Below are 19,306 nucleotides of genomic sequence, written 5' to 3' on the forward strand. Positions count from 1 at the left end.
AGGTCATCACTTTGCTATTCTTTTTTGTCTTCTTTGTGCATATAGATATTTTATTGCCCCCTAGATGAGTTGGATATGCAATAGCCCGTTATATAATGTATATATATATATCCTACATAGTGGTTTAGAGTTGAAATTTCTGCCTGGTCCTATAAAACACCGAAAAGAATTTTAAATAATAATTTATAAACAAAAACAATCCTAAATAATCAGTTTTTTTTCTCTGAAATTCATGATCAAACATTTTGTTCGCGCTCTGTTTACTTATTGACGAGGTCAACAACTTGTCCCTTTATACGGTAAGATTTGTTTTGTCTACTGTCGTTAATTTTAGCTGATACCGACTATCAATATATTAGTATCTTGCGTGATTTTAGCTTGTATGATAAACTGCCACGTGATAGATAAAATCTAACTTTTTCATGTGGGAATAAGGAATATCAAAAACGAAGGCCAATAGGTTGTTGAGGAGACTGGTTAACATGAATCACCGCTCACCGGTAACGTCTTTATCGACCCAAAAAAAAAACAATATAAAATGGTGAGTGGATTAGTATTAGCAACCACCCAATGGGATTAATTATAAACTGAACTTTTTATCACTAAGATAATTTATTTTATCCCGTGAATTGTGTGTATAGTAATTCTGCCGATAATATCTAATCTATCGTAAATAAGGATTGTAGTTTACAAGTATGAACCTCCTTCGAGTTTACACAACAGACGCAAAACAGTACACATCACGTAGTCTTAATCAAACACTCTGGACATTAAAGAGTTGAAAATGTGAAATGATCAAATATCCTCGGCATATTAATCGAAAATCATTTAAAAATTTGTAACTTTAATTTTGAACTAATTAAAAAAAAGCTATGCTGTAAATTTAGCTTACATGACAATTTAAGAATCAATTGAAAAAATATTGGTCCAAATTCAATTACTAAAAAACATTATATTAACCCAAAATTTAAAAACTTGTATTTTTTCTTGAAATAAAAAATACGGAATTATCTAATATGATTAACATATACTCCATCCGTTTCGATTTAGTTGTCGTTGTACGAAAAAAATTTCGTTTCAAAATAAGTGTCGTTTTAGAGTTTTAATGCAAAATTTATTAATAAAATTTTCCATTTTATTTTTCTATTGGTTAAAAAATGGTTAGTTGTATAGGTAATTGTGTTTTTGTTTTGGAAATATACAAAATCATATGTTTTATTAATCCGTGTGCATAAACCTAGAACAACAAATAAAATGAAACGGAGGGAGTATATGACAATTAATGATCATGAATAATAATTTTTGCATCTTTCTTCATTTTTATTTAAAATAATTTTGAATAATAATTTAATTTGGAATTTTTTAAAATGATATTAAATTACAAAAATGAGCAAACCTTATATGTTATATATATATATATATATATATTTTAAATGACTTTAGATTACAAAAATGAGGAAACCTTATATGTTATATTTTTCTGATATGTTATATTTTTTTTCTTATATGTTATATTTTTAATTTTTTAAGCGACTTTAAATTACAAAAATATAATTTTTCCTTAAGCATACGACTAAAATCATTAAAATGACATGTATCAATTCGATGGTTGATCTGAAACTTTTCAAAACCATATAGAAGATAAATGTCAAAATAATTCAACTGTGGAAATATTACTGTTCATTTTTTTTCAAGAATGTGTTCGGTGGAAAAAAAAAAGATTTTTGTGTCATAATTTGTTTAATGTCCAATCCCGATTATCCATGATAAGACCTGCAATTTGCGCAGACTGAATATATATATCATCGATAATTTTTTTATATATATTTGATCATTTTATTTATATTATATATAATATTTTTCTTATCCTAGTCAAAATTTAATTGGGAAGAAATGGCTAGCGATAAAGAATGATAGTGTTACTGCTCCATACAACCAGCACACTCTCCTCACTGTCTCGCAGAATGGTACCAACTAGCCATGGGGTTTATATCTGCACCGAACCAAACCAAATTTTTTGGTTTATGGTTCATAATCGGTTATAAGTTCGGTTTAGTTCAACAAGTTTTTTTTTTTTAAAGACTGGTTATCAGTTTGGTTTATTAGCCGGTTAGCTCAATTTTCTAAAAGATGAATTAAATAGATTTTAAATCGAACTAACATAAAAATCAAACTAACCGACATAACCATGTTTACTATTTTTTCGAGCTTTTAACAAGTTTTAACTAAAATCTAACTAAAACACAAACGGTTAAACTCAATAGAATTTTTAAAAACTAGAATCGAAACAGAAAATATTGGTCTAATTAATTTGGTGAAATTTTAGATGAATCAAACTAATAAAAAACTAACTCGAAATCGAATAATAAAGTTATCATCAAAAGCATTGTTGACACATTTTGATAAATACGTTTGTTTTAGTAAAATGATAAAGTTCAAGTCGACCGGGAGAGGGATTTTTCTCATATATGATATACCCATATTATTATCAATATTTAGAGATTTTTATTCATCTGAAAAATAATTAGCATTATCAACAAAAAAAAAATTATAAAATGAATCACTTGGAGAGAGAGGAAGAAGAAACAGTGTTAAGAAAGGCAAACAAGTCAATAAAGGTTGAATAAGATTTTTCTTTCTCCAGCAATTACACACCATATCCACTTGTTTTTATCCTTTCAATCATTCTCTCTTTTATTTTTCACAACGCCATTATAGTAGCAAAGCTCCTCCTGCCCCCTTTAGATCTCCTCTCACTGCAACACACTCCCTCTTCTCTGCTTCCCTCGATTTCCTGTATCCAAATTCTCATGTGTTCCGCTTAAAAATCACTTCTTTTTAGATGGAAACTCGCACGGTGGAGGAGGCGTCGCTGCAGCTTAATTCTACGGAGAACCCATCACCGGGAGGAGGATCGGTTCCGACCACGAGCTCAAACACTGCTGCTCTAGCCGTGGTTAAATCCGCCGTCAAGAAACCGTCTAAAGACCGTCACACCAAAGTCGACGGCCGCGGACGGAGAATCCGCATGCCGGCGGTGTGCGCCGCGAGAGTTTTCCAGCTCACGAGGGAGCTCGGTCATAAATCCGACGGAGAGACCATCGAGTGGCTGCTCCAGCAAGCAGAGCCTGCTATCATCGCGACCACCGGAACGGGAACTATTCCGGCGAACTTCTCAACTCTTAACGCTAGTTTACGCGGCGGCGGCGGCGGCTTTGCTCAGTCGTCGAAGTCTTCTTCTTTGCAGATGTCTTTTCACGGTAGTGGAATGTCTCTGTATGATGATAGTAACGGGAGTAACGGATCGTCCTCATCAGCGGTCGTGGATCATTCTAGGAAGCTGTTGAACGGCGGCGTTTTCGGGTTTCACCACCCGCCGATAATGTCGGCGGAGAGAAATCCATATAGAGAAGATTACTTCAAGGAGTCTGAAGTAGCAGGTGGGAGTTCTCAGAAACCGGGTCAGTTTCAGGATCAAGAAATTGGTCCGGGTATGGGCCGTGGAGCTCCCACGGCAAGTGTGGTGCCTCAACCTATGTGGGCGGTGGCTCCTGGGAGTACAAATGGAGGAAGCGCGTTCTGGATGCTTCCTATGAGCGGCTCTGGTGGGCGGGAGCAGATGCAGCAGCAGCAGCAGCCGGGTCATCAGATGTGGTCGTTCAATCCTGGGAGTTATCCGGTTGGGGCGGGTAGGGTGGTGACTGCAGCACCTATGGGGTCGATGATGTTGGGAGGTCAACAGCTAGGATTAGGAGTGGCTGAGGGGAATATGGCGGCTGCATTGCGTGGCGGTAGAGAAGGGGACGGTTTGGGGATGACGCTGGAGCAACATCAACATCAGCATCACCAGCAACATCAAGAGCCGAACAACCAAGGTGAAGCTAGTGAAAATGGTGGTGACGACAAGAAGTGATTAGAATCACCTCTTGACATTGTAATGACCACAACTCCAATTGTAAAACATGTTTGTTGGCTGTTGAATGCTGCCATTCCTGAGACATTAGAATGACAAATATGGTGAAACATAAGTGGTTTTTAAGGTCTTGAAAACAGATTTGTCACATCATTAGTGGGTTGTTGTTTGTTTGTTTTCTTGATTTCATCTTTTTCTTTTGATTCTGCTTTTGATTAATAGATATGTGAATATGTTGATGTATTAAAAAAATATCAATATCAGATTTTCATTATTCCAGCGTCAAACAGCCAACAAATGATGAAGAAACAGAAACAAATATACTTTACCGTAACGGTAAGACTTGTATATTAGATCCAAAATGAAGCAAGAAACTCTCTCTTGCACAAGCAAAAGTTTTGAGAAATCATATAAATTATTCAAGGTGAGGAACAAGAGCAGAGCCATGAGAGAGAGCGAGACTCTAACCAGAGGCGGTCTTCCTCTGCTGGAAGACAACAGCAAAGATGGGAACACCAACACCGATGCTGAAAGCGGTGAAGACACCGAGAGACATCTTGAGACCTTGGTACTTCATGCGGTCCAAATTGTACATGTGCTTGGCGTGGAGGTAGTACGGCTCATCATGGCCATGTCCTCCGCTCATCTTCTTAGCTCCAGTCGAGTGGAAGCTCCTGCTCACTGTTTGATTATGACAAAAAAAAATAAAGATTCAGGCTTTCATCAACAAACCAGACCCAAAAGAGGTATAAACAATGCGTATTGACTGTAATTATCTACTGATTAACCATCTTAAAGATCAGAGCTTTGCTGCTACTATACACTTATATATACATAGTCCTACGTACATATAGAAGTGCTAAAAATGAAACCTTTTATCGATGAATGAAACTATATAATCATGAGTATGAAAGTTTAACATCTAATAGAATCTTCAATAGCAAAAAGAACAGAACTTTCACTCGCATCATGCCATTGAAGCGTATCCAGGAAGGAGATTATGTTCTATAACAAAAACTGCGAGCAGATTCGATTTCTATAATTTAACGCTTGATAAGGTAAAACAATATAGCAATCGACGAACTCAGCGGCTAATCAGAACATCAAAATAACAATCAAAAGAAGATTTTGTTTGGGGGGGTACTCTAACCAGATCTGGAGATTGATGATTCGGATGAAGCTACGATCTTTGAGACAGATCTGATTCCGGTATTCAACGCCATGATCAGAGTTTAATCGAGAAAACAGATAAAAGATAGACGACGACGACGACGACGACGAAAGTTTAAAGGCGAATCTGTTCGAAAGGACTTTTTTGATGTTACGATGTACCTGCAAGCGATAATTTGTCTTGGGCCTCGGCCCAGTTGTTTTCAAACAAGGCTTTTCATGAGTAGTTTTTTTGTTTCTGTCCTTTTGATACATGCAAATAAGTGGGGGAAATCATTCGAATTGATTGAACAATGGACATTGGTATATGTCAGCATTCCATATTCTTGAGGTTGACCAGTACTTTTCGAGAATGAAGTAGAGCATCCTTTTTTTTTTTTTTTTTGCTGTAGCTGGTAAAATTATAAGCAATCGATGGAATTAAAATAAATAAAATGACAGGAATGAATAACCAAATTTGTTATGAACGTTAACCTCCCTAAGCATAACCCTGTTTCTATATTAAGATGTTCATAACATTGTTTTAACAAGCGATCCCCTATATATTAAAATAGAAAGATTACAACATTAGAGGTAGCCATATGTCATCACCACAATGAGTCTTAAAATTTTTAGAAAAATAGGTCGGTCCATCTAAATATATAATAAGCTTTTTATTAAACTAACCATAAATTCATCATTAATTTTCTTCATTCTTACCTTAAATAAAATTAACGGAATTGCCTAATGTGGCAAAAGTATATATAAAATTAATGATTTTGAATAAGAAATATTTGATAATTTTTTTAATTTGATAAAATTAGTGTAACCTCTATCATATTGGTTTAATTTTAAATTAATAAAATAAATTAAACAACCAAACTAAACATATAATAAAATTTTAGAATTTTCTGCATATGTTATATTTTGACTTTTAAAAACAACTATATATTATTAAAACTGTTAAAAATCTCACATTTAATTTTTTGTGATTCATGAATTAAATTTTTTATTATGATAAGATACAAATGATTACAAAATAATATAAGTAAGATGTATCATTTAATAAATATTAAGATTAAAATATGTATATATTAATATCGTTTAAATTAAACTATAAATAATTTAAATACATAAATATTTTAATTTTGAAATCTGCTTATTTTTTTATAAAAGTTTTGAACAAATATTGACAATTTAATATTAAACTTTAAACTTTACATTGAATTTTCTAAAAAAATTATAAATTACTAAAATTATAAATCCCACAATGAATTTTTTGTTCAGTGATTTAAAGTTTTTGTTATAAAAATATAGAAATGATCAAAAAACCATATGATTAGAAATCATCACTTAATATATATCAATATTAAAAATACACTATATATAGACGTTAATATCATTTAAATTTAAACATATACCATATAAAATAGAAAAAGTGACTTTTTGGATTAATGAAATTTATGAATATGTTTGCATCAATTTAATTATATACTTAATAGTTACAGTTTTCAATTATTTAATATATATTTATTATTTCATAATATGTAAAAAACATATAATACATAAAAATTATATATATATCAAATGTTTACCTACGCAAGGCGCGGGTCTTAACCTAGTTATAACGTATAACTCTACAATATTAGTTCATGGCGGAAACAAAAATCAATTTGATAGATTATATATATATGTATATATATAGGGTGTGTGTGACTGAAATAATGTGTCCTTCAGTGTCACTCTAACATAAAACGTCAACATTTGATCTTATCCCATTGATTCGTAAGAAGGCCACTTAGTAGTTCCCAACGTAAACGAAATCCCACATGACCCGGTCGTTGCTAGCCAAATCACCAGTGATTCTTTAAAATTTATAGCGCATTAAGTTTTTAATTGACTAATCACATAAAAAAATTTTAATTGACTAATCACATAAAAAATTAACTTCTCAATTATCTTCTTGTAACGTACAGATTCGATTATTAAGAAAAATCAGATACTACTCTTACTCTGCATGAGTTTTGTGGTCCAGCTTCTTGGTGATCACCATTAGTCTTGATTGGTTGATTTATATTAAGTAATTTGTTAACTTATAAAGATTGATCGCTAAGATGGTGGTCTATGATCCATGAACACACTCATGATAGTTTTGTTTATCAGTAATCTGACACTAATAAGAAAATTAAGAAGTCGAACTCCCATGTGGTTAATTAAGAACTCGGTGTAGGAAAAAGAAACTTAGGAATCGTAAGTGATTTGGGCATCACTATACGGATTATGCGGGATTCTATTGATGTTCGGAAGGGAATTTTCCTTAATTAATTTTTGACCAAATAAATTAGGGAAAATTTGGAGAAATCTTATATATTAAAACAGAATTCACAGATTCATGTGTGATTTTTTTTAAAAAATAGACCTAATGGACCTATTCCTATGAAAGTCATGTTACATTTAATCTCTAATCTTATCATTTAAATTTTGGGCTTACTAGCAATTTTTATTGGGCTATCAATAATTGAATTTAAACAATAGATAATCCATTGGATTTATAAATAGTATAAATTAAATAGATTTAATTTAATGTTATAATAATATACCTCCATATGTTAAATATTTAAATATTTGTCGATGTTAACTTTTAAAATTATAAAGATTTTTTTTAAATAACAAAAATCATATTATCTAATAATGATTAATCTTTACTACTTTAAACCAATGAAAACAAATTTTAAATTACGATTTTAATAATAAAATAATAATCCGAAAATATATATATAGAAGAAGATACAAATACATGTGAAAGTTTGAAACAATCTATTCAATGAAAAAATATACCGTAAACTTATTATGTTTTAAAAATTGATAGACATATATATATTATAATATATATCAATTTAGAATTGAAAAAAAAATATTTATATAAAAATAAATGAAAACAAAAATCCGCGCGGTTGCGCGGATCCAGATCTAGTATATACTTATATGAGACTTTAATTTGAAAACTACACTTATATTTTTTTTAAACTACATTTTTGTACATGTGTATTGACTAAATTGTCCAATTTGAATATTAAAAAAATACTGTCATAAGTTTTCTATTATAATTTATTGAATATAAAACTTATTTGAACAAAGCTAAATTTTTCAAAGCAAAATCTTAATAATATCATAAAGTTTTATTAGAAAAGGAAAAAGAAAATAAGCTTCTCATGCGTCTTAGTATTTTTTTTACAAACTATGAAAAATATTACAGATGATTTTACAGTCGACAATTCTACATACTTTATGAGTATTCACGTCTGACTGCATCACCTGAGTCGTCCTATAAAATCCACGCTTGACGGTACTCCTTAGTCATTGTGTCATGATGTAGATCTCTTGTAAGTCTTTTCTCCATTAATTTGCATAATTCCACTTTTTTGGGGGATTGAAATTCAAAACTCATGGTTTATAAGCATTAATGAACCCTTAGTTAAACCACTCGACCAAGACAGCTTCCACTGTAATCTTCTCTTTACATAACATTTTCATTTTCTTATTTCATAGTTTCATAGTTTTTTTCTTTCATTCACAAGTTTGATATTTCTTCATCCATATTTTTAAGTGTAACTCAATTTCTTAAATTCTTAGCTCTTGCCCCCATCATATATTTGATATTTCTCTTCAAAATTCAGAGAAATTCAAAGTTTATACATATAAACTTCTTAATAAAGGTACAAATACATTATAATTTTTTTCTTTCATAATATCATTGTTATTTATAAAATCAATTATAAAAAGACCAAAAACTTGTTATTTTAAATTTTCAAATAGTTATATAGCACATTCATCTCAAACATAGGTATTATCTTCAATATAAATAATTATATTATTATTATTTCGAATTTAATTTAATTATTATAATATTTAAGTGGATAAAACTGTCTTTTCACATCTAATAAGATGTAGTTTAAAAAAAAAAATCAAAGGAGTAAATTTCAAATTTAAACGGCAAATAGAGTATTTGTCAAATATTATCTTGTGATTTTCTTTTCTTGATATTTTAGAAAGTGCATTCTTTTTTGAAACACTTTTTTAGAAAAATGCACTATCTTTTTTCTTTTGTGATTGAATTTTTTTTAGGTTAAACTTGTATAGATTTAGAATACTCTTCAACTGTTTTTATAGTGTTTGAGCGGAATTTTTAATTAAAAAGATAAAAAAACAAATTTTATAGTTTAATTGAAACTTTAGAATAGTTTAACAAAAATGATACCAAAATTTTAAATTCATCAAAAATTGTTTAAAACTCATTAAAATCAAATAATTTTAAATTTTAGATTGAATACACCCCCGTATATATGTGTATGCTTCCAAAGATCTTTTTCTTAACTGCGTATTGCATTAGATATATAACAAAATTAGGAAAACTTCTCCAAAGATATAGATACTTTAACTTATACAGTACGTATACTGTTGGAAGTAAACTTGATGATAACTTAGAGACTAAGAAATAGTAATCATACTTGTGTTAAGATTAGGAAAAAAGGAAATATGCTTTGTTAGGATTGTTAGGTTCTATATAAAGAAGATATCAACTAGTGATATTAAATTGTGAGTTTTGATATAAATCTTTGTGAGAGTTTAAGATTTGAGAGAGTTTTCCTTAATCTAAATAATAAGAGTTGAGTTATTCTTACTGAGATCTTTGAGTTATACATTGAGGTTTGAGTTTCATACATTGAGTTCTCAAACTGCATATACAGTACTACTTATACTAAGATTGTGTGAACACTATTACTTTTGAGTACATTATTTACGTGAAACAAAAAAACTTACAAGTTAATAAATTCGCCTCTATCAAGCAACAGTGTAACACACAATAAACTCTTAATTTTTTCATTGTTATTCTAGGATTTATATCTTTAGTAACTTGTTAACGAAATGAAGATCTGGTTCGCAGACGCGATTCGTTAACCTTAACTAAATAATTAATTCACCCATGTGATGCCCTTAATAGCGCCTAATTGATTTAAGTAGTAATCCCACTCTCCATCTCTATATAAACCCTAGTGTATGTCCTTATGTTAAACCGTACACAACAACAGGAGCAAGAACAACAAATTAAACAAAAAGAGAATAATGACAAAGTCATTCATTCTTGTTGCACTTCTCTGCATCTGCTTCATTCTCCTTTCTCCAACTGGTCAGTTCTGTGACACAAAAACTATTCTAACTACACATAGTAGTATGCTGATATATACACTGTTTAACTAGCATAGATGAAATATTACTGTTAATTAGAAATGCGATTAACTTTGAACGCATGTTTAAAACTAGCGGAAGCAAAGATATGTGAAAAGTACAGTCAAACGTGGTCGGGAAGGTGCACGAAGACGAGCCACTGCGACCGCCAGTGTATCAATTGGGAAGACGCTCGCCATGGAGCATGCCATCAGGACAAACACGGCCGCGCTTGTTTCTGTTATTTCAACTGCAAGAAGTAAGCCTTTTGGGCGTTTAAAACTTTTTTATTTATTTTGCGTTTAAAACTTCCTTTGTGAAACTTTCTAGCTATTTAATTAAGCATTGTTTATGTTGTATTGTTTCATCGGAATAATAAGTTATTAATCTATTATGATATGCTGTTATGAATCTTGATATGTTGTTTGTATCCGTAGCTCAGATATGTCTGTGTCATGGTGTTTCGAATTAATGACCGAATAGTGTGACATTTGCATGTTATAATATTTTTGTCGAGTAACAAAAAAAGTCTGTAAGTTACAAAAAAAAAACAAAAAAAACAAAAAAAGTCTGTACATATACTAATAAATCTGTGGAAGAAGCCTTTGTTAAAAAAGTTTCCACACCACGTCTAGGATTCAATTTCCTAAGAATTATAATTTTTTACTGATTATAGAATGTAAGATTTATCGGAAGTTCCAGAGTTTGAAAAAGAAAATACTCAGTAATCTAAATGCATATTACGATCTTAAGGCGTATCAATTATCAAACTTATGGCGCCTCTAGGATCTAATGATAAAATGAGTATATATAATATTGTGCCTGGTTTATTTCCATAGCTATGCATTTTAGCAAGAAGGTTTGTGTATAGTATTTTGAAAATATGAAACTTGACATTTGGTGAGATGGATCAAAATTTGACAGAAATAATATTTTGTGCATAGTATTTTGAAAATATGAAACTTGACAGAAGTTTTTACTGCCAAATTAATCAAAATTTGAGTGCTAAAGTTTCTGCGAATACAAAATGAACTGTAAACACTTTGTTTAATTTGAATTCTCGAGTCTAAAGTTTCTTTGCTTTGTGTAACATTATCCTTATGTATATTTTGGACCATCCTAATCACATATATTTAATGAATCCACATATTGAAGGCAGTGGCTTTGTCAGGGATTCTCTACAAACTAAATAATTCATCTCCTGAGAGGTAAAACAGAAAACAAAATCTGAGATCAAGAAGATGATCAGTGCTAAAAGTAATTAAACTATGACATGTTCAAAACACGGCAGATATGCATGCCTAGTGGCGGAGCAAACAAACTAAAGCTGAGATTTTTTCGAGCTCTAGTGTCGTCGTCGTAGTTGAAGAATAGAATATATTTTACGTCTCAAGCTTAACTGTTTCCATATATTAAAGGTGGTCTCCCATGAGTCTGATCCACCTTGGACCTCTACTTGGATATGAAGAAAACGCAGTGTTCTTATGACCCCCACGCATTTCTTAGCCATTTTTAGTTTTATATTCTCTGATGTATATTTGCTTACCGTGAACAAACCATCAAACATTTCAAGAAACAAAACACTTAAAAATAAAATTATCCAGACATCATCATTCTTCTCTACACAAAAGGGTTATAACTAAACTAAGAGAGGTAAAAAGCCGTAGAGAGAAGTTTCCTAAAACAAACGAAACATAAAGACGACCATACCTATTGACATTCCATAACCGGACAATGCTCCTTCAGAGCATTCAAAACAAAAAAAAACTGAGTCCATGGGGGGGCAGTCTCACGCAGACGGTCTGGTTATGAGCGACATCGCCTTCCTAAAATCCAGAGACGGGAGTTCTAGTCCCGGGACATGCTTCCCTTCTGGTCCCATCCAGAGACCTCCATTATGAGGAGGCATCAGCAAGGGAGAGCTATTCTCCTGTGACGTTTTTTGCTTCTTCTTCACAAACTCAAAGAACTCAGCAACTTGCCGTGCATACCTTCAACAATACCAATCAAGAACATATCAGTAACTCAAGTTATACTGATCAGTGACATTAACATAAGAAAGAGAACTTACTGTCTCTTTGCTTCAACATCTCTGCTGAAATCAATATTTGGCTCACAATCCAAAACCAAAGCAGGCACCTGTTACAAAAGTCTATAAGCAAACTCTATCTTCAGACGTTTAGGCAGAACAAAATGAGATAACGTTTACCTTCTGGATGCTAGAATGCATATGATTCCCTTCCAAGTAAAACACACGGTCTTTAATATCAGGATGGAGAGAGTTATCCATGTGCAAAGACGGTTTACTAACGGAGAGCACCCCGTGGTTCCCACTCTCAAACGGTAGGAGCCAGCTCTCATGCTTCTCGTGCAGATCCTGTAGATACTTCAGTGAGACTCCACCTTCCTCTGCTCGTTTCCTGAGCATCATCCTCTTGTGGCAAGTGTCTGGACTCGCCCTCAGGTATATAAACCCGTCGGGAACAAGTCCAGGTAAAGCAGATACGACGGGATCAAACCAAGAGTCGTATATGCTAATCTCCATCTCGTTCATCCACTTGGCTTCATGAACCGCTCTCACAAACACCTGAATGAAAAGTTCCACAACACATTTAAGTACACAATCTGAAACTAACCCAAGTAGTTTTTGGTTTTGATTATATTTTGCTTAAAAATTCAGTGAAACTAACCCAAGTTTTTACCGAAACTAACCAAAGTTTTTAGTTTTGATTATATTTCGGTTAAAAATTCAGTGAAACTAACCCAAGTTTTTACCAAAACTAACCAAAATTTTTGGTTTTAATCATATTTCGGCTAAAAATTCAGTTTAATTTGGGTAGTTTTGGTTAGTTCAGTTACTCCGGTTTGAAATTTGGTCAATCCGGTTCAAAATTTGGTTAACAAATTTATTTTGTTTTGAAAAACCGAGCTAACCGATTATTACCGGAATCGAACTGAAAACCAAAGTTCTTTTATAAACCCGCCAAATCGAACCAAACTTTTCACCGAACTAACCGAAATTTTGGTTCAGCAGGTTTGGTTCGGTTCAAAATCCTATGCCTACAATATCACATAAAGAAACAGACTTTGTCAAATAATTACCATTCTGTCACTGAAGACACTCCTTTCCATCAACCTAAGAGGCTTAATCCCCGAAGCAGACTCTTTCTCCTGCATCAACCTCGTGACGAACACATAGTTCTGGAAAGTATAAGCATACCTCTGAGGCTCAGAGTAGAAAGCATCAAGTATATTAAAGTGGTCCGGTCCAACGTCTTGCCATTTATCAACCGGCTCAGGAACTATCTCAACAAGGTCACGCAGCTCAATGGTCTCGTTAGCTATCCTCTGCAAGAAAGTTGATTTGCCGACGCTTATGTTCCCTTCAACACAAAACGTCAGACGCTTCTTCACGTTCACATTAGGCTCCTTGAGCTCATCGTCCACGCTTTCTTTGATAAACGTTGTTATGCTCTCAGCGTGGTTTCTGTGTATGATGCCGATCGAGCTGCGGAGATAGTCAACCATCTTGTCGCTTGCTTTCCAGAACTGAAACCAAATCAAAATCAAATCAGTAACACAGAGGAAAGAGATTACAAGTAACTTTTAGTTCATACCTTATCTTTGTAGAGCTTTTTGAGCTCAGCAACATCTCCTATTCCGTTATCAAGAAGCTTTCTTTGATTCCTAAGGCCTACACCGGGAATCTTCAGCAAATCTGGATTACCGGTTAACTCGCTAGAGGAGCTCCGGTTACGACGGTTTAGCCTAACCGGTTTTTCATCCTTATCTTTTTCTCCATCAGAGTCGTCTTCAACACTTTCAACAACTTCTCCGGCAGCGTTAACGGAGCTCAAGCCGCCGTTGGCTTCGGAGTGGAGCCACGAGCGCCACGTCCCGCTTCTACCGACCCAAGCTCGGCTCCTACTACCGATTGAGCAGCGGCAAGAGGTTGAGAACCGTAGTGACGTTACCGCCGCTCTGTGGAGACGGTTTCTCTGCCGAATCCCGGAGAAAACGCCGCCGTTTGTGGAGATAGAACCAGTCGTTGTCGTCGGCGGCAGCGGCATAGCGGAAGTAGAGAAGGTTTTGAACCCTAGGGAGAGAAGAGAGGGTATGGCGATGGTTTGTGTAGAGATTAAACCGGCCGCGAGAGAGTTAACCGGAGGGGTTGAGCAAGTGGTGGTAGTCTTGCAAAGAATCTTCTGCATCGTTGTTGTTTTACCGGAGCATTTCCGTTGATGATAAGAAGACGGCGAAGATGAGGAACTGAGAAACCCTAGTTTCGGGGGAGAGAGAGAAGGGGATTTTTTCGGACAGCGAGAAGATAAACTACAGGGGAGCAAAAGAAGAGGGCTTTTGTCTTTGTGGGTTTTGGTTCGGTTTGGCGCAAAGACAGAGGAGAGACAGAAGACAAAGAGATTAAAAGCCGATTAGGGTTTAAGTTTTTGATTTTTTTTGTTAATTCTGCGGTGTCTGTCACCAATTATTAAGTTATGGGACTAATTAATAATTATACGTTTTAATAAACGTTATAATGTGAAATTTATGGGGAAAGTACGTTTAAAATGCGGATGTGTTGGGGATGACAGTAAAGACGGTCCTTTTTGGCATCGTTCTGATTTGTGTATCACACGTGACACATGTCTAATAAGTAATAACAAACAAGTAAATTAATATTTCTTTTAACCTTGTGCTGTTCTTGTTTGTATTGGACCGGCATTTTATTTGGGCCTAATTTTTGTTAATTATCTGTAGTTTAAAGTGTTACGAATGTAGGCTCACAGACGGTGACGTGAAGTATATTTTGGTTGCGATTGTGTCAAAACATTCAGATTTTTTTTCCGGTATGAATGTTAAGGTTTTACCATTTTCTGAGTTTACATTGTTGTGTTAACAACTTATTACATGAAAAGAAAAAAGTAGAAAGATTAAGAAAGAGAAAGAAGACAAGCATGACTACCAATTTGTCAAAGAAAAATACACAACAAGAAGGGAAGTAGGACTAGCGCTACAAATATCATAGAACATTTGTAAGACATTCAGAATTGAAAACAAATATCATAGAACCTTTTATTTTTGAAAAAATATCATAGAACTTTTTAAAACACACTAACATGTTAACTTCAATGATGTGGGAATTGAATGGTTAAAAAGTGTATACTATTTAACGGTGGAAGAAATTCAAAAATAGTACTCAAAAACAATATTTTGCTGTCAATTATTTTTAAAATCACTACTTTATATTTGTCCAAAATATAAATGTTTATAGAACAAAATTTTTGGCAATATGTTATATACAGTTTAATAAGATAGCTATGACAATCGAGAAAATTTATAAACGTTTGTTAACCAATTTGAAAAATGGAAAAATTATAAATGTTAAAAGCTAATTTATACAAATAAATGTTTTTGAAGCAATTATTGAAAAGATGGATCATCAGATAGGCATTTCTCAAAGTTCTCTTAAATAAATCAAAATTTTTAAATGCATAATCAAATGTTTGGGATGTGAGTAATTCATATTTTTCATGCAGATAGAATTTCTTAGAAATTTCCTTAAATGATTTCATATAAGTTAATATTAAAAGTAAAAAAAAATACATAAGCAAATAGCAGGGTTTTGAATAATTTATATTTTTGGATAAACTATAAATCTTATACCAAATGTCACTGTTTTATATAGTCAACAAATAACAAATATTTTTTAAAAATCAAATTATTTTTATTTTTAGTGAATCAAATACTTAATTTTTAATTTAAATTCTACTAATACTTTAGCATTACTGAAAATTTCAAACAAATGAAAGAATTTTTTTGACAAAAGCAAAAAATATGAAAAATATAAGCAATTCACAAAAATAGTAACTTCATATTCATAATGCTGAAAATTGTTTGTACTGCATCCATCAAGCTATTTTGTGAATAATATGTTGTAAAGCATCCAAGTTCATTAGTTTATTTGCAGTTCGAATGCAAAAATAGTACAATCCATATTTGCATTGTTTGATAAGGAATTAGAGAATGGATATAACAATGGTCTTGCTATGGATAGTGATGGGATTGAAGTGTTTCCCGGTAACTATGATTGTCATCATGTGTCCGTGAAGAGGATTCATCTAACAATTGATGAACGTTCACATGTTACTGTCATTGCTTATAAGGAGAAGGATAACCACCACGCATGTGAAATCCGTTCCGGAAACATATTCCGACTCTATGTCCATGAAAGCGACATTGAGTACATGTACAAGTATTTTTCAAAAATGAGAGTGCAGCATTGGAGACATGATCAGCTTATGTTCAAGTGAAGAAGAAGAAGAAGTGAAAGAATATCTATCTGAGAAGCAAATCTGTTTTCTGGAGAAGTTTAAGAAGAAAAATAAGTTGTGGGAAGAAGTAATAGGTGATCCAACACCTCTCCTTATATCTCTCATCAGAGATTTAATTCGTGATGTTGCAGAAATGCAAGATATGTATTATATCCAAGGAAATTTGAATCCTGAAACTGTAGTTATAATAACTAAGGGTGAATACTGTAGTCGCAAAAACTGTAAATCTTAGACTCAACAGGCATCACAGTGAGAAATCAATGGATAAGTTGCTCTTATATCAAAACTTTTAATCTAGAATTGACACTTCAGTCATCTAGAAACAACAATAAGTGTTTCTCTCTTAATATTCAAAATAAATAAAATACATAAGCAAATCCCATGCTTTTGAATAATTCAGATTTTTGGATAAACTAGAAATCATATATTTTATGGCAATGTTTTATATAGTCAACAATCAAAAACTTAAATTAGTTTTACTTTTAGTGAATGAAATACTTAATTTAGATTTAAATTCTACCAACACTTTAGTACTACTGAAAAATCAAACAAATGAAAGAATTTTTTTGAATAAAGCAAAAAATATGAGAAATATAAAAAAAAATCATACAGAAAATAGTAACTTCATATTCATAGTGCTGAAAATTGTTTGTAATGCATCCATCAAGCTATTTTGCGAATAATCTATTGTAAATCATCTAAGTTCATCTGGTTATTTGCAGTTCGAGTTCAAAATAGCACAATCCATATTTCTGTTGTTTGATAAGAAACCATGCATCACTTAACCTAGTTAAAATTATCTTGAAGCTCGTTATCTCATTCTCGAGTTAATGAAAAGAAATTATGAATCACACTAATGTTATCTTCTTTTTATTGACCAATATTTATTTAACAATGATTTATATCTCACTCTAAGGATGTATTATTTGCTTATATGTAGTACTAATGCGATTAGCTCAATCTGGCACTTTAAAACGTCAATGTTTTTTCTTTCATAACATATATCTCAAACAATTTTACAAGAACCTAAACTGTTTTGAATTTCTTTGATGTGTTTGGATATTGTGGGAAACAATCAAAAAGAAATTACTCAATGTGTACCATGGAATACAATTACGGATCAGATGCAACAACATTTAAACCCAAAAAATGGCTTAAAGATGAGATCACTCGAAACGCTTCCCTATTCAACTTCGCATCATTTCAGGTATATTCAAACAAATATAAATCACATATACAACTTTTTTGATGTACACATATGTGGCTTAGACTTTTGAGTTTGGTCATGTGCATGCATTTTAGGAGATGTGGACATCAAACCATTGGAGGTGGCTTTCTTTGATACGAAAAATACTCCTTTATCATGTGAACATCTTTTCAAATCTCATTGTTTTTGTTTGTCTTGCTTATGTTGTTGTTTGAGGTTTAATATTTTTTTTTTTTTGAGAGAAAATGACCAGTACTAGAGACACTTCAATTAGATAATGATGATTTTGAAAACTATGTTTTCTAGTTTCAGCAGATATCAAACTATTTTTCACTTTCGATGAGTGAGATACTTGCTTTTGATTTAATTTCTATTAATACATTAGTACTACTTAAAAATGAAATAAAATGAAGGAAAAATTTGACAAAAAGCAAAAAATATGAAAATATAAGCAAATCATGACAAAATAAAGGAAATTCATAACATGAAGCTTGTCATGTCCTTGACACTTAAAACGATAGTTAATGCAAGAAACATTTCCACATGCAACTATACTATTAACCTACTTGATCGTCTACCAGCAGAAGCTGGTAAATTCTGTAGGGTGTTGTCGGAATTGAATTGCAATAGGCGGTAATGTCATCTTCTTTTTATTATTATTGACTAGTAGTTATTTAGTAATGATTTTTGTCAATGATTATTTAACAATGATTTATATCTCACAGTATAAATGTATCATTCGCTTATTTGTAGAGTATTAATGAGATTTGCTCAATCTAACACTTTAAGATGTCAAAGTTTGTCTTTCATAACATATATTTCAAACAATTTTACAAGAACCTAAACTGTTTTGAATTTCTTTGATGTGTTTGGATATTGTTGGAAACAATCAAAAAGAGACTACTGAGTACTTTGTTAGTAAATTATCCCTATTGCTGATGGAACTGTATCTAATCAATGTGAACTTGACATTGCCTTTACCGAGAGGAAAAACCACTACAAATGTGAAAACGGTTTAAACAACATCTCTATGTGAGGACCAGCTATATTTTCTGAAGAAATTCAACAATGAAAATAAGTCGTGGTGTCACCATCTAGCACAAATTGATTTTTTCATCGAAATTTGAACTTTAATTAAGAGTGTTTTTCTAGTAACTAAGGGGAAGAATTTGATCGCAAAGATTGGAAATCTGAGCATCAGTATGCATCCATGTGAGAATGACATAGGCAAATTCCTCTTTTATCAAAACATTTATCTAGAATTAACATTTAAATTATCCAAAAACAACAATAAGTGTTCATCTATTATTAGACTTGCAGGTGAGGAAAAATGACCAGTACTAGTGCAACTTCAACTAGATAATTTGAATGAAGGTTTTGAAAATTATGTTTTCTAGTTTCACCAAATATCAAATTATTTTTTTACTTTCGATGAGTGAAATACTTGCTTTTGATTTAAATTATACTAGATCCGTTCTC

At 32.3% G+C, this 19,306-nt stretch overlaps 3 protein-coding genes across 3 annotated transcripts; 1 reads left to right on the top strand and 2 right to left on the bottom strand.

Moving 5' to 3' along the window:
* The first annotated feature begins 2,583 nt into the window (after positions 1–2,583).
* On the top strand, positions 2,584–4,102 carry LOC106300596 (transcription factor TCP22-like). The gene has a single exon (XM_013736774.1). It carries the CDS (start codon positions 2,843–2,845, stop codon positions 3,911–3,913), a length of 1,071 nt encoding a protein of 356 aa, XP_013592228.1. The 5' UTR covers positions 2,584–2,842; the 3' UTR covers positions 3,914–4,102.
* A 54-nt stretch (positions 4,103–4,156) lies between these two features.
* On the bottom strand, positions 4,157–5,302 carry LOC106300597. The gene is made up of 2 exons (XM_013736775.1): positions 5,064–5,302; positions 4,157–4,594 (listed from the first exon to the last, which is right to left on the bottom strand). Exons 1-2 carry the CDS (start codon positions 5,134–5,136, stop codon positions 4,377–4,379), a joined length of 291 nt encoding a protein of 96 aa, XP_013592229.1. The 5' UTR covers positions 5,137–5,302; the 3' UTR covers positions 4,157–4,376.
* A 6,577-nt stretch (positions 5,303–11,879) lies between these two features.
* LOC106301096 lies at positions 11,880–14,670 on the bottom strand. Its single transcript, XM_013737417.1, has 5 exons — positions 13,906–14,670; positions 13,391–13,837; positions 12,498–12,875; positions 12,360–12,427; positions 11,880–12,279 (listed from the first exon to the last, which is right to left on the bottom strand). Exons 1-5 carry the CDS (start codon positions 14,497–14,499, stop codon positions 12,078–12,080), a joined length of 1,689 nt encoding a protein of 562 aa, XP_013592871.1. The 5' UTR covers positions 14,500–14,670; the 3' UTR covers positions 11,880–12,077.
* Between the last annotated feature and the right edge of the window lie 4,636 nt (positions 14,671–19,306).

Source organism: Brassica oleracea, chromosome C6, assembly GCF_000695525.1.
Source record: "Brassica oleracea var. oleracea cultivar TO1000 chromosome C6, BOL, whole genome shotgun sequence".
Taxonomy (NCBI): Eukaryota; Viridiplantae; Streptophyta; class Magnoliopsida; order Brassicales; family Brassicaceae; genus Brassica; species Brassica oleracea.